The sequence below is a fragment of the Oxyura jamaicensis genome, chromosome 3, assembly GCF_011077185.1.
Source record: "Oxyura jamaicensis isolate SHBP4307 breed ruddy duck chromosome 3, BPBGC_Ojam_1.0, whole genome shotgun sequence".
Lineage (NCBI taxonomy): Eukaryota > Metazoa > Chordata > Aves > Anseriformes > Anatidae > Oxyura > Oxyura jamaicensis.
In genome coordinates, this window is record NC_048895.1 from 80,456,877 (window position 1) to 80,472,594 (window position 15,718).

The 15,718-nt window shown below is 42.5% G+C and overlaps 1 protein-coding gene across 1 annotated transcript in view; it reads left to right on the forward strand.

Moving 5' to 3' along the window:
- The window catches only part of GABRR2 (gamma-aminobutyric acid type A receptor subunit rho2), a 29,195-nt gene extending 15,902 nt beyond the window's left edge, over positions 1 to 13,293 (forward strand). The window contains exons 4-9 of the mRNA XM_035322539.1: positions 2,358 to 2,581; positions 4,711 to 4,793; positions 6,272 to 6,412; positions 6,689 to 6,841; positions 8,577 to 8,773; positions 10,518 to 13,293. Of these exons, the coding sequence (XP_035178430.1) occupies positions 2,358 to 2,581; positions 4,711 to 4,793; positions 6,272 to 6,412; positions 6,689 to 6,841; positions 8,577 to 8,773; positions 10,518 to 10,826 (1,107 nt within the window). The 3' untranslated portion in view covers positions 10,827 to 13,293. The remainder of the gene's footprint in view (positions 1 to 2,357; positions 2,582 to 4,710; positions 4,794 to 6,271; positions 6,413 to 6,688; positions 6,842 to 8,576; positions 8,774 to 10,517) is intronic.
- Positions 13,294 to 15,718: the final 2,425 nt, after the last annotated feature.

The following is a 15,718-nucleotide window of genomic DNA, read 5'->3' on the forward strand; positions in this document are numbered from 1 at the left end:
CTGCCTATTGAAAGAGAGGGTTTGGGGGATGCATGCGATGAAGCACGTGGGAGGGAGCTGTAAGCACAGGAAAAGGCTGCTGCAAAATGTGGAGCATTAATGTATCAAGATAATGTCACAGCAGCAGAGATCTATGTAGCACAAGTGAATAACTTTCAATATTTTCTCTTAGGAGCATCTGATTTCAGCAGAAATCTTGCCTGTCAGAAAGTTGTGAGGTCAGCTCTCTTTCCCTTAGCTATTTACAATAACTCCGCAGTTCTCCCAGCGCAGGACAAGCACTTTCCACAGCAGTTGCTGACTTGCATTTGGGGTGGAAGGATGCCCTGCAAGGTCAGGCTGGTTTACATTAGTTTTTTTTTTTTTTTTTTTTTTTTTTTCCAGCGGTCTGTCCCAGCAGGCAATGGGTGTTTGTGGAGAGGGCAGCAAGCTGTCCTCATGGGCAGGGATCTGGGCTGGCTGTGTCTGCACCAGGCTGCTCTCCGCACTGCAGGCAGAGCTTATCTGAAACCCTCTGAAGGTTAGTGGTCCTAGAAATTGGTTGGCCTTGGTCAGGCAGCCTTCACCTACTGCAGCTGTGGTGCCAAGAAGCAACCAGACCAAAGTATCCTCACCTACAACCTGCAGCACCTGCAAGACAGCGCATGCCAACGAAAGCAGCCATGGCTGGTTAAAGCATGTCGTCTTAAAAATGATACTGGTCCATCCAGCACCGATGGGCTGCTGCTATGTGGTAGTGGGGATGCTCTCAAGGCTGCCCAGAGCATGGCACAAACAGAAAATGTGCTGCCAAATGCAAGGCGTGTACTTCTGTATGCTTGCTGTGCCTCCAGCAGGTATTTATTGTTCTCTTGGTTCTCTACAAAACTTGTTTCCTAAGGGACTTTCTGCTCATGGGCTGTGAAATAACCCCCTTGTTTGTTTGTAATGAGCGTGTGTGCTGGTCAGAAGGGAACAAGCTGCCAGAGATTGCAAGCAGCTTTCTTTGACTCATGCTGCAAGAAAATATCCATCGGTTGGAGGCTCCCACGGCACTGTGTCCCTCTGTCTGTCCATGTCACAGCCAGGGGCTTACCCCTTTTATCCTTCCTGTGTAAATGGCCCTGACTCCTATGAAATCAACAGTCGTGCCTCTTCCTTGCTTTCCATTTTCCCAGCTCTGGCCAAGCTGATGAGCTTTCCTCCCCCAGCCCCTGAGGCTGGCTCCTCCAGTCAAAGTCCTCAGTCCTACCAAAGCCCTGCTAGTAGCAGCAGTCGCTGGAGATGTTTGGAAATGTTTCTTTGGGGCTGTGGCTGGAAGGGGAAGGTGGCCAGTGTCTGGTAGGGAATGGGAGCTGGCAGCATCCCTGCAGGAAGCAGAGATGGAGGATGCTACTTTCCTGAGTAGGACAATATCCCACCAAATATCCTAGTCTGCTGTGGTGGGGACGTGCATGTGGGCGAGCAGAAGTGTCCCTCTGGTGGGTCTCCACTGTGGTCAGAGAGGAAGCTGGTGTGTCCGCCAGCTTTAGCTTTGCAAATGTGTATATATTGATGTATTTGATATATTCCTGAAAAACCCATAGGCAGTGTGAGACTGTTGCCAGGGGAGCCCTCTGAAATGGAAAGTCGGGTTAAATGATGGCTTGTCGTCAGCAAAAGGAGGAGCTGCTGGTGGTTTTAAAATGCATTTGCTGAGTGGTTAGGAAGAGATCTGAGCCTGGGCTACTGCTTGCCCAGGATTGACAGCTACAGCTCCCATAACCACTTGCTTAATTGGGAATATAAAGAAAAAAGTGTATTTGATCTCTCGGCATAAAGGAGTAGATGCAGCTCTGAAAGCAGCAGCTGCCAGGTTGGGATCAACAAACAGATGTTTTCCTTCATGTGGCTGCAGCTCCTGCCCCCTCAATGAGCTTAACAGAGAGCTTGATTTATACGCTTGTTTGGTAGGGAAAACAGTTCTCCTGCTTGGTTGCTGTTTGCAACAGTTCAGTTCTTTTAGGGATGAGTTACACAGCGTTCAGCCTGACCATTAAGCTTATTTTGAAAGGTTTTCCTCTCCAACATACTCTCCGTGCCATAGTCCTTCAAGATAATTTCGCAGGGATTGAAGAATCCGTCCAGCAGGGCAGTGCTTCTCTTGGGGCATGTTGGTATCTCCTTTAGGACTGCCTTACCGGGCACTACAATACGCTGCTTGTGCATTTATGCGCTGAAATTATTGTGTCAGGACTGTCTATTCACAACAAGCATTGCTCCAGTCCAGAGGGGATGGATTTCATCTGCCTGGTGGGACTGTTTTCTTTCGGGTGTTTTTTAGATGTGAAAAGCAACTCTGACAGCCCTCTTTCTGGTTCTGTCCCTTTTTCCTGAAGGACTTCACCATGACTCTGTACCTGAGGCACTACTGGAAGGATGAGCGCCTCTCATTTCCCAGCACCACCAACAAGAGCATGACCTTCGATGGCAGGCTGGTGAAGAAGATCTGGGTGCCAGATGTCTTTTTCGTGCACTCCAAAAGGTCCTTCATTCACGACACGACCACGGACAACATCATGCTGCGAGTCTTCCCCGACGGGCACGTCCTCTACAGCATGAGGTAAGGGCACAGCCCCGTGGTTCCTGGACACTTCCTGGGTCTTTGCTGTCAGTTTTGCTCCCAATGTGGCTATGGCGACCACCAAGACTGCTACTGCTGACTCTGCTGCTCCCACAGCTGATGCAGAGCCCTGTTTCCAGCATCTCCAGTACCAGATGCTTTGCAGGATGCTGTGAGAAACCATGTTGTGGGCAGTAACAGGATAATCTCCCCGAGGGAAGCATTCCCCTAAGTCTGTGCAGTCAGAGGAAGGCTTAGTCAAGCAGGGATGTTCATCCTGGGGTCAGTGTGTGATTAAACTGGAAGCTGCTGATGTACCAGATGGTGACCTCTATAATTATCCTATTGTGCTTCCTGTTTGTCTGGAAAAAGTTTTTTTTTTTTTTTGAGTTTTTATGTTGTAAAGGTTTAAGTTTACTGAAGCTGAAACAGCAGCACTAAAGAAACACCGGCGTCTCCAATTTTCTAGGAGATATGTTGGCTGGAAGATTCTTGAGGCACAGCCCAGCTGATTACATTTCCTTCAGATGAACGGAAAAAAAAGATGTAAAGAAAAATACACTGCCAGAGGAGAAAAAGTAAAGAACCCAGACAAAAGGACATTTCCCCAGGACAGGAAAATTGCCCTCAGTGTACAGTGACCTTTTAATGTTTCATGGCACAAGGATTTCCTTTCTAGGACCTTACTTACTTTAGTTACAGTAAAATATTTCTCAGAAACTATGGAAGTGTTTTTATTTATTTATTTGTTTGTTTGTTTGTTTCAGGGGGCTATTTCTTTTGAAAGAATAAGCATGGTGTATGATATCTTCCTAAGTAAGACAGTATCCCACCAAACCAGGGTGCTCGAAAGTTCACTGGATCCATATTCCAAATGCAGTTCTAATTTATTTGAAAAACCCTCAACAAATTATTAAAACCACAAAGAAATGTGTGTAAGAAAGAGAGATGCAGTATAAGAATACTCCATTTTGCCCAGTCCTACTGAGCTACAAAATCCCATCTTGTCCAGACATCTAGGAACGCTTTCCCTCTTTTGAAGCCATTTATTGCCTGCAGGGTCTGACTGCTCACAACTCAACTAAGCACCTGAATATGCTGTCTACTTTATTAGAACTAAGCACCTAAAGATGCTGTCTACTTTATTAGAACTGGATAAGGACAAAGGTACCACACAGAAGTTTTTAAGGTTGGCTCATACGGCAAAACTCCGCTCTAGATTACAGTTAAAAGGAACAGCATGTGCTTTTCAGGGGTGATGAGTACATAGGGCAGAGTAGGCTTTGGATCACAGTCCCTTGAGCAGAAGAAAAGTTGCTTATAGACATCTGCAATGAATCTAGAAAATGGTCACAGCCAAAATAAGTCAGCTTCTGAAATGATGACTCACAGCTGATTTGCCCCTACTAAACTGGGAGCTCCTCTGCCAAACTGCCCATGAGAGCAAGCTCACTGACCCACATGTTACACAATGTTATGCACAAGTGAACTCATTGAAAGACTGGAGCTGTGATTTTTGCAGCTCTTTAACTAAGATGTGAACTTAACAGAGGCAAATCTCATGCCTTGAAAAACAGCTGCACCCATCTTATATCCCCTGCCACAGAAATACACTCACTGCACAGATAAAAAGAATTTGTCTGAGGACTGAAAGAGCTATTTTTGCCTTAATAATATCTATACTGGTGGAATTTTTTGGCTTGCAATAAGGTTGGTCATGCTCCTCAGGTTTGGGTTATTGTTGGTGTGACTATGGAGGAGACTGACCAAAGGGAAAAAACCTTAAGCAAACTGGATATAAGAAGACCTTGAAATGTAAATGGTGAAGTTATTCTTTTGTTGTTGCCTTCTAAGGAAATAGTTGGATATAAAACATGATGGAAATATCCGTATTGACATTAGTATTACTGTAATGTCCAAGACAGTACTTCAGTTCGTTGACAGGTATTGAAATTACAGTTTCCACTGGAGTTTCTGCATATAATCTATGTCCCTTGTACCTGAAGAATTGCTAGGCATTTTCTTGGGGATTTTTGTTAGCTTTATAGATGCAAAATTGCCTGTGTGTTTTAATGTTCTCCCTTCATTGCTCCTCATAGAAAACAACCTTTCTCATTTTTGCTTTCTAGGATCACGGTGACAGCAATGTGCAACATGGACTTCAGCCGCTTCCCCCTGGACTCTCAGACGTGTTCTCTGGAGCTGGAAAGCTGTATGTTGTACCTGTGTTTCTAGCTAGGCGTGCTCCAGAGCTGCTGTACTCACATAAACTGGACATGTTTCACAATACAGTCTATTTTAAAGCCTGAAAGAAAGTTCACCAAAGTCACTGATAGTCTTTGTATTGACTTATTGGCTTGTATATCTGGGCCTTATGCTGCAAGACAGGGGAATTTGCGAGGAAAGCATTCTTGTATGAATTTTGGTAGATGGCACTTTCAAAAAACAAACAAACAAACAAAATCAATAGAAGTGTTCAACATATACTGGTTCTCAACAGCTTGGTGGTGAGAAATGTGGAGGGAGAAGTTTGTGTTCTGTTCATTGCTTCTGACTGGAAGCTGGTGCTTTCAAGTGTCACAGCACAAAGCTGAGTATAATGACCATTGATTTTCTCTAAATTTCATCAGCAATGTGGCTAATGTATGATAACAGTGATCCCCCAAGCTCCGTGGCTTGGGGTCAGCTTTGGGAAGGAGTTGTTCTGTGGAGAAAGTGATTTGAACAGTAAAATTTTCATGGCTGTTCAGTAAACTTTCTCCAGAGTGTCACAAGACTAAAATCTAAATGATTTGAGGTCTTCTCAGCCATTTAACTGAAATTTTCCTTTAGCAACAACAGTATCACAGAATTCTGGGGTAATTTACATTGGAGATGAGTTTTAGATTGATAATGAAACCAAGTGGTTCAACATGGTGCTCAAAGCAGGGAGAACCTTAGAATGGCTTTCTGAGGGCTGTGTCTACTTGGCTTTTAAACATCTGCCAGGTAATAGGCGCTCCACAAACTCTTTGTGCTACATATTCAAATGTTTAACTGCCCTCATTATGAGAAAGTTGCCTTCTACTTGCTTGGAAAGAATCCCTTGCTGCAGCTTGGGATTTTGTGAAATCCTCCTACACCTTGTGCTCCAGCGCCCAGCCATCTTGACAACACCTTCACTCCCCATTCCTGCCACTGAATATATCAAATAACTCCTTAAGTTTTTCATTTACAGTCTTCAAATGTTTCTAGATTTTTGCTTCAAATCACACCTGTCATTTTTTTGCCTTATCATTCCAAGACAGCTTGAGGTGTCTGCATTTCCCCATTCCTCTAAATTCAGCCATTTTACCCATAACTATTTCCTGAGTTATTCTCATGAGTTAGCAACACTTTTTCTGTGATTTTTGATATGTGATGCTCAGAAAAGTACCATTTTTCCTGTAGTTTTACCAATATAGAGTAAAAAAGACGATGTGTTTCCCTGAATCAGGACGCCCTGTTGTTTTGTTGTTGTTGCCCTGCCATATCATACGGTAAGATCATTTTCACTCACTGTTGTTAGAAAACTTTTTTGTGGCATTGCTTCACATTAAAGATGGCTTTCTGTTTGTTGATCTGTTGTCTGTTGTTCTCCGTATCTATTAATCTTTTTTTCTTCCCCTCCAAGCTAAAACCACACTACATTGTGTTTTTTCTTTCCCTAAGATGCTTACACTGATGAAGATTTAATGCTGTATTGGAAAAATGGGAATGAATCTCTGAAAACAGATGAGAAGATTTCTTTGTCTCAGTTTTTGATACAAAAATTCCACACTACATCAAGACTAGCTTTCTACAGTAGCACAGGTATTGTCCTATTCTGATTTGCTGCTATTGCTAAAGCTACTGCTCACGCTGTACTGACTACTAGTGAGAAGCCTCTGTCCAGCTCTTTCTGCACTTGTGTCCTGTGGGACTGTATGTCACTAAAATACGTCCTCCGCTGTCTGGAGAACACATGTTCTGAAAGATCAGTATTTTCCTCTACACGTTAGAAACAAAAGATCAAAAGAAAGATCTTGCTTTGCTGTACCTACCATCCAGGCTGTTCTTACTGATTCTTCCTTTCCTCCTTTCTCAAAGGTTGGTACAATCGCCTCTACATAAACTTCAGGTTACGCCGACACATCTTCTTCTTCTTGCTCCAGACCTACTTCCCCGCCACTCTGATGGTCATGTTGTCCTGGGTGTCCTTCTGGATCGACCGCAGAGCAGTACCTGCCAGAGTCTCTTTGGGTAAGAGCAATTTTGACTGTGTGAAAATCTTTGAATGTGAAAGTTTTGGCAGGAAAGGGAACTGTTGATTTTGATGGTTAAAGTTTTTTGGGAAGCAACTGTCTCTTATCTGATGATTAATATCTTGCAAAACTTGCAGTTTGTCTTTCATTGCCAAGCAATCCTCCTGATCTATATTTAGTTCAGGACAGAGAGAGCTGTGGTTTAAAAAAGAAAAGTGGGCAGAGAAGAGAGGTTTCATAATTCATGAGTCAATGAACCAAGATTTTACCCCATTGCCCAGTCCTGTAGTGCTGAGACAGGTACTGCTGTTAGTGAGGATCATGTCTTACAGTTTAAGCACCTGAACAGAGGCTAAGGCTTCTGTCTCAGTTTTCATCAGTGCCCAGAGCTGGATCCAGAGCAGGATCCTGCCCAGGTATGTGTCTTCTCAACCAAGGGGGCCTTGTGTTGAAGGTCCGGGGGTTCTGGAGTGGGGATGTCTCTCATTTGAAGGAGGGGAAGGAGAAGGCTTGAAAATCCTGCGCACACCACTTTGCATTTTTGGACATCTGAAGACCACCAGGAGGAGTTTTGTCTTTGTCAGAGCTGGAGGAAATGCTTTCATCTGAGAATAGAAAGAAATTATTTATTACTCCATACAAAGATTAGAGAAAGAAAGATCTCTGAATTTTAATATGTAAGGTTTCCAATACTAAAAGCATAAAACAGTGTTTTAGCCCCACACCTTGTCTCAATTAGAAAGCTGTGCACTGCAGCAAACATATGAGAAGAGGCAGCCAGGAGTCTACTCCACTGAAAGAAATGTGCTCCGTGGATATTATTAAAAAAAAAAAAAAAGAGAAGAACCTGATGATAAAATGAACAACAGTAACTGTATTTGTAGAAGTCACTACTTTGAAAAGGTTGAAGTAGCTATGTTTTTTGGCTGCATTTCTCTACTTAAGTGGCTTTGACAACTTGTAAATATTTTTGTCTCTGTGGCTATCTAAACAAAGTACATACTATTTTGCATGATTATATCCATATCTATCTAAATATACACACATATGTATATTTACATATAAATAGCTACACATGCATACATCTGTATAGGTAGTAGGAGGGTGGTTTTCAAAGCTTTTTAATTCCCACTGTTCAAACTGCAGACAAGTATTAGAGGTAAAAATGTAATGCCATTCTTTTGCACTGTTTAATATAAAACTTTTCTACCACACAATTAAAAGTATTAATTTTATTTTCATTGCACACACGTTATAGTGCCTGTGATTTAGATCAAATCCTCTTTTGCTGTGACCAGAATTCAGGTTGCTTTCTGGCGGTCCCTGGGGCACAGACTGGTACAGTCAGGAAACGGAGTCCTTGTCACCACTGGTCTTCGCAGACTTGACTCTAGGCACTGTGTTACAATAGAAGTAGTTTTGACTAAAGAAAAACTGAGAAACTGTCTCAGTGCGGAGAGGAATCCTTGCTCTGGAGGTTAAGAAGGGAGGTAAATGCAGTTCCCAGCAAAATGATGTGGCTGCCCTGTTGTTCCTTGAAACTCAGCCCTTCACATGTACAAAGTGCAGTCAGTAGGGCAGTTTTGCATCAGCAAGAGAGATACTTATCAACAAATACTTCATATCCAATATCTGCCAGAACATTATGTAGAACATAGTTCTATTTTTTCTTGTGATAAAAGCCCTATGGACTGAATCAACAAATATCATTTATTTCTCTTGGTTCTTTCCAGGGATCACCACCGTGCTGACCATGTCCACGATCATCACAGGGGTGAACGCCTCCATGCCCCGTGTTTCCTACATCAAAGCAGTGGACATTTACCTGTGGGTCAGTTTTGTGTTCGTCTTCCTCTCAGTGCTGGAATACGCAGCTGTGAATTACCTGACCACTGTGCAAGAGCGGAAGGAGAGGAAACTCCGGGAAAAGGTGAGGAAAACTTTGATCTTGTTTAGCCATTCATTAATATATATATATTTTTTAAGTTGATCTGGTCTTTCTATTGCGTTCAGTACGTGTATTAGCAGAGTTGTTCTGTGAGACCAAGCATACTCTAACAGTTAGCCAAGTTTATGCTCACAGTTTTTAATGTGCGCACGTTAATTCCCAAACCATACACAGAAGTGTTTTGGTGCTAGTTGGCCTGGACAAAATTGAGGCCAAAGACCTTTCTGACACTTCAGTAATGTTGTCAGTTAAGCTCCCATACCCTGGGACACTCTTTGGCAATATTTAATTTATTAATGTAGACAGAGACTAAAATTGCTGCAGGATGAAATTATGCAGTGTCCTTCTGTGTGTGTTTGTGGAGACAGGTATGGTTTAAGACTATGTGGAGGTGGCCTTCTAGTACATTAGGCTCCCTTGTCCACGTGGGTGACTGTCAGCACACAGGACATTAAGCCAAAGGAACTGCAACAAGGGAACTGGGGGCTGAAAGTACATCCACAGAATATACTTCTTTCTCGGTTGGGTCCTGCAACAATTAACTTGCTGCCTTTAACTGCATTCCCTTCCATCCATCATCTCCCAGACCTGTCATCAATTGATGATAAAGAGCCTAACATAATTCTTTTTTTTGTTTTGTTTTGGTTTGGTTTGGTTTGGTTTGGTTGTTTTTTTGTTTGTTTCTTTGTTTGAGAGAGGAGGATATAAGGGATATGATTTATCTTTGAAGAGAGATAAAGCTAAGTTTATCTCTTTGTCCAACAAAAGAATCTCAAGTTGCAGGTACACTTGCTTTGCATAAAGTATGTCTTAAAACACAGTTGTTCAACTGTACACATGGAGTGCTCCAAAACGTTTCTGGAGTGATAGGACTAACATGATAGAGCGAACAGGCTACAAACTTGTCACATTTTTTTCTTAACACCATCTGCTGCTATCAAAGCATTTGGTTATGACTGTGACACAGAAAGCAGTTCATAAATCATTTTCCAGGCTTTCAGTAAGCAATATGAGCTGTTGGTTAAATTGAGGAGCAAGTCTTCAGTGTGGAGTTTTCCAATAGAATCCTGAATATACTGTATTTTTGTGTATATATCCTTTACTATATTAGTTGAACTTATATAAACAATTCCTTGGATAGCCCAACCATCAAAGTTGGCAGAAGAGGGAACTGGGGGCAAAGTGTTACTGGGTGAGGAAAGCAAACAGAGCAATCTGTGGGGAATCAGAGGCAGCAACTCCTCACAGAAAGGAAGTTTTGGAATCCATTTCTATTTTGTGTTGCTGAGAAAGAAAACATACAGATTTTAACTGTGAGAATATAGTATCTGCTATTCCAAATTCTACCTGTATTCACTGTGGGATGCACTTTGGCACTGCTGGAATCAATGTGAGTTTTGACATTGAGTTAAACAGTGCTGGGATTTTACACTGGACTTCTAACTAAATCTTGCCTTAATTTAGAACAAGTTTTACACAGGAAATACATTTATCTGTGAAACAGAACTTGGCTCTTTTTCCATAACATGTACTGAATAACCCATTGACACAGATAAAACTGTGTCTTGCCTTTGAATATTTGTAAGCACAAAGAATACATAACAAGCAATCTCAAGATAGCAAGGCTGAACAGAGATAAGAAAACTGCCTGTTAAAAGAAAGACACCATTTCTGTTGTTAATGTGTTCTTCCAGTGTTCAGCTGTGTTTCTTGTTTGTGTTTCTAGTTTCCATGTACATGTGGAATGCCTCATTCAAAAACTATGATGCTGGATGGAAACTACAGCGAATCTGATGCCAACAGCCTGGCAGGATATACAAGAAGCCAGATGGTCCCAGAGGAAGAAAAACAAGAAAAGATGGTTGTGCACTTAGCCATGAGCAACGCATCTAATTCATCAAGGAAGAGAGGCCTGAAGGGCCATGTGGGCTTGCGCATCATCCAGAACACTCATGCAATTGATAAATACTCCAGATTAATATTTCCAGGCACCTATATATTTTTTAATTTGATATATTGGTCTGTCTTTAGCTAGGCATGCCTGCACAGCAATGACTGAAGCAGAAGACACTTACAAAACTCTCTTTTGTTGCTTCTTTTTTTAAGTTCAATTTGGATGCAAAGCCATAAATCTGATCATTTTACAGCTGTTTTGACAGGTAAAGTGGAGGACACATCCTCCAATGGGCAACTCCATGGACATCACAGAGAAGCCTGCTGTGCCCGTTGCTTTCCAACCCACACCCCAGCTCCCGTTTGCTTTGTGATACATGCTGTTTCTCATACTTGAAAATATGTGCTCGTCATTTGCTCAAAAGGTGCTGTTTGTATGTTTGGGGCTGGCAACACTGGAGCTGCCTGCTCTGCAATGGACAACCAGAGAGTATGTTGACACAGGCTGACCTGGGGGATTTGACGTATACAACTTGCAAGGAGCAGGCTGGGCAGTGCATCTCCTGAAAAGGGTCTGAATGAGGTCTCTTCTTTCAAAAATCTCTGCCTTTGACCAACGAATTTTCTTTGGCTTTTATTTTTTTTTCCATTGGCTTATGAATGAGACATCTTTTTACAGTCCAAATCGTGTTCTTTGTGGACAGGACCTACATTGATACAAGCAAGACTGTTGGCTGTCCAGGATCCACAGGGCTGGTTACAGAGTGCAGGTGGTATGTTCAAGTGAGTGGATAAAACAGAACAATGAATTCACAGCGCATGAATTCACAGCAGACAGCTCCCAGGGTATGTGCATAAGGAAAACTGGGAGGTTTAGGCATGTGTTTCCATATAACCTGAGTGCAGTATGTGATACGTAGCACCTGACCTCTAAAATGAGAAGGAAAGCTTGTGAGTAGCATGCACAGTCACTGTATGGGAATGGGCATCATCTCTGGGACCATCATTTTCTTCAGAAGCAGAAAACATTGTTGAGAGCAGCACTGGTAGCTATCAAAGAGTTTCCCCACACCTGTGAGGAAAGTGCAGCCCACAGAGAAACAGTATATCCCAACATGCCTCTCCAAATCAACACACTGCCCTTCTGATCATGGATTTTGGATCCATAAATCCAAAAGAGGGAGATATGCCTGTCAGAACTTCATTCTACAGAAATATAGACATGTCAGAGATTGAAGTGGCAAGAATACTGTGGGATTCAGTGAAACCCTGTCTGGCCTCTGGCTACAAGGTCAATGTAAAGTCCTTCGAAGCAATTGGAAAGCATTGTAACCAACGACAGAGCTTGGCATTTCATTTTTCTTCCAGTGATATCTTCCCTTCCTTTGCTAACAGCACTGACAACAAAAGCCAGATGTTTCCACACAACAGAAGCAAGACAATGACGGCCAAATTTGCATGCCTTTTATTTTTAAAAAATATAGTGGCATTTTGGCTGTGGAGGAGATTATATTCATCAAAGCATTTGGTTGCCAAACTGAAATTCAGCAGGATGGGCAGAGCCTTAAGTATGAAGATCTGGGACTGAATGTAGAAAGCAATTCAATTATAAGATTCAATTACACATCTGACTAGGGTTGGGCCAGGAAGATTCATCTAAATCACATTAATACAGGAGAAACAAACAAACAAACAAACAAAAATGATAAAACTCTAAGTGTTGGAATGTGAATTTTCCTACTTACTGTAGCAGTAAATCTTACATCTTCAGTCTCAAGGGATGTAGAAGTGGGCTGGGAATTGTCAACTCCAGGCTGTCAACAACACCCAGAATTTTCCTTGTGCCTCATATTGCTGCCTAAGTCACACCGATGGTCACACTGATTTACTGGAAACAAAACTGATCAGAGAAATTAAATTAAGAACGGTCCCTTTCATCAGCCATGTTAGTAACTGTCCTTTATGGAGTTCCGTGTGGTCATAAAAGTAAGAAAACACAGCCTGAAATCACTGTAGGGAAGGGAAGCAATGGGAGGACAGTGTCTGAGAGGAAGGCTTGTCCTCTCCCCCCCCCCAGCATTTCTTTGCTGGAGCCATCAGATCTGCACATTTACCACACCCCACTGTTCTCGGAGCCGAAACCTGGAGAGTTTTGTCATCAACAAGTGGGGATAACCACATTAAAAAGGCGAAAACTATTAAAAAAGGAGAGCCCAGTAAACTTTTGAGAGGTTAAAGCCTGGACACAGCAGGACGGGGCCCAGCGCTGTGACAGGCAGCAGAGCAGGGCAGGCAGGGGCCTTTGCTGGGGCCATGCACTGCAGGAGGCCGGCAGGCCTCCACTGCCAGGCCCGGTGCTGCCATTCAACCTCTCTGTGCCTCGGCTTCTCCATCTGGAAGATGGGGAGCAATGACATTTACCTACCTCAGGAGGGGCTGAGGAGCTTAACTAGCGTGTGTGTGGAGCACGGTGATGGTTTCTGAACCTGTTGTGCATGCCTGTGTATGTGACTGATAGATTGGTGCGTGGTGAAACATCCACATCGGTTTCTACCAGACACAATTATACAGCTTGCCACATCATCAAGGAGGATATTTTTCCATTAAAGGAAAAAAAACTCTATTGTGGGCACTGCTTATAATTATTACTCATTAAAACAACAGATGAAAAATATAGATGAGAATAAAACCAAGACATTTGCTTCAGGCAGCTTATGAATTGTGTTTTTCTGCTTATTAGGAGCAATATGGCTAGGCATGAAGCTAGAACAAGTATTAAAGTATAATATTGAGAATATATTTCACTTTTCATCTCTCCTGGGTTACAAGAGACTTCATGGGCACTGTCTAATTTACAATCCCAAGATCCAACCAATGTTTTGAAAACTAGTGCCTGAAGCCAGGCTCTGACCACTGTTGGATGGATGCAACCCAATTCTGTGATGCACTGAGCATCTGGACAATTAACCTACTGAAGGACAGGATTTTCAGAAGTGCATAAGGGATTTGGGCAAATAAAGCCCATGAGTACACCATCTCTGAGTAACCTGGTCCAACCACGAAGAGACAAAATGTCAGCTCCGCTCATACTGCGTCTGCCTGCATTATATTCTTACTTCTGTCTAATCAAATCATGTCTTTGAAAAAAACAACAACTATATATATACACAAACACATATATATGTACACATATGTATAATGTATATAAGGGTAGCATATAACAAAGGAACTGGTATGTGTACTATGTCAAATAGTGTACATATGTGAAATTGTAACATATAGTATGTAAATTAACATTTATTATGCCCAAGAAAGCTTACAGATTATGCTGATTTGAAGAAAGTCTTTTATTGACAGCCAAGGGCCATGAAATGAGGCATTCACAAGTTATTCCATAAATAAAAATTATGGGTTCTCTAACGTTTTCCTTCTGAAAAAGGACATGTTGAGAATCTTGTGAGGAATGCTGGTGCTAAACTGGTTGTACAATGGGTACAAACCACTGTGCTGATCACTGTAATCAAACCTGTTAATAAAACAGAAAATGGAAAGGGTGGAAATGAGTCCTTTTCATGGTGTGAACTTTAAAGTGTGATTTAAATTCTGTTTGGAGATATGCTAGCTACAAGTTAATTCCCAGTGGTAGAAGATTTGAATAAACACCTCATTTGTGATTAGTTTTAAATGAAAAGCATTTTTAAAAGGTGGAAGAAATTCAGTGGAAGCATTCAAGTACTTTGAAATACACAAAGCTCCTTGGAAAAATGGAGCCATTAATTACAGCTATAAACTACAGAGACCTTTAGTGAAAACTGCAGCCCACGGCTGAAGAAATGTTAATAATTACTTTAAATTTCAGGGCATGTTTTTCAAGGCAGGTAGATTTCTCAATCTTCATTTGACTGTAAATGAGAGCTTTACATATAATTCGTCCTTTGTGCCTTGAAAAGATTCTCTCCACACTTATTAATGGAAGATAAAACTGCCTGTAGTTCCCAGCTGTCCAATCTTTGCTATTATCCCTAACGCAGATAATACAACTGAAAAGAAATGTGCACGGGCTCAACTGATACCAGGACTACTGAATAATGGCTATTGTCTGTCAAATTTCCACACTGAAAAGATTAGAGTAAGGCATGGTCTAACTAAGTGAGCTGCTGCCCTCCTGAAATTTAAAGAACTGAAAAATGCATCTAAAAACAGCAAGATTTTAGCACTACAAAAATTAAAACGTAATCCAGTCTCACAGTAAGCTGATTACTTCCTTCACAAAAAATGACATTTGAAGTAACGCATTGGGGTCATTATTCTCCTGGTTAGAGGCATTACCATTTCAGACGAAGTGAGAACAGTGGGGAGAGACACCAGACATGAGCGGGATGAGGTGCTGCTCATTGTGTCCAGCTCTTGTGGCCATATGGGGTGGAGGAGATGAGGAGGGGAGGACCCAGCTTTCCCAAGGCAGCTGGTGCCTGGATATCACACATCACCATGTGACATGCTTTGATTTGAGCTAGAAGAATCTGTCCTCTGCTGTCTGGGACAAGTCCTTCTGCTGGCTCCATTTTCTCAGGCTCTACTCCACAAGCTGACCAAGGTCCTAGACAGTTAATGCTGTCAGGAACTTCCCAAGGCCCTTGGCAGAAAAGCTTCAGGCTATTGGTTCCCAGGAGATGCTCAGGATCAGCCACAGCTGTCCACAAAATGTTCTCCAAATGAACCATGCCTTATGCCACCAGCTTTTGATGCTAACCTTCATTGCCTCCATAGAAGAAGACTTCACCTGCCCATGTATATCAGCTGTGGGGTCACAGCTAGTGAGCAGCAGGCTAGGGCTGGAAGCCTGCTGTGGTATGCTGGGATAGCTGCTGTGGGCATGATGTGGTGGGCCCCAGCCAGTGACTGATTTCCAAGCAGATTTGATGGCCTATGATTGCCTGGGTACGGCTGGCAGCAGCAGGACCCAGTCCTGAGGTGGTGGGATCCCCACAAGCCATGGGGCAGAGGAGTGGGGTGGTGGCGTGTGGTGATGTA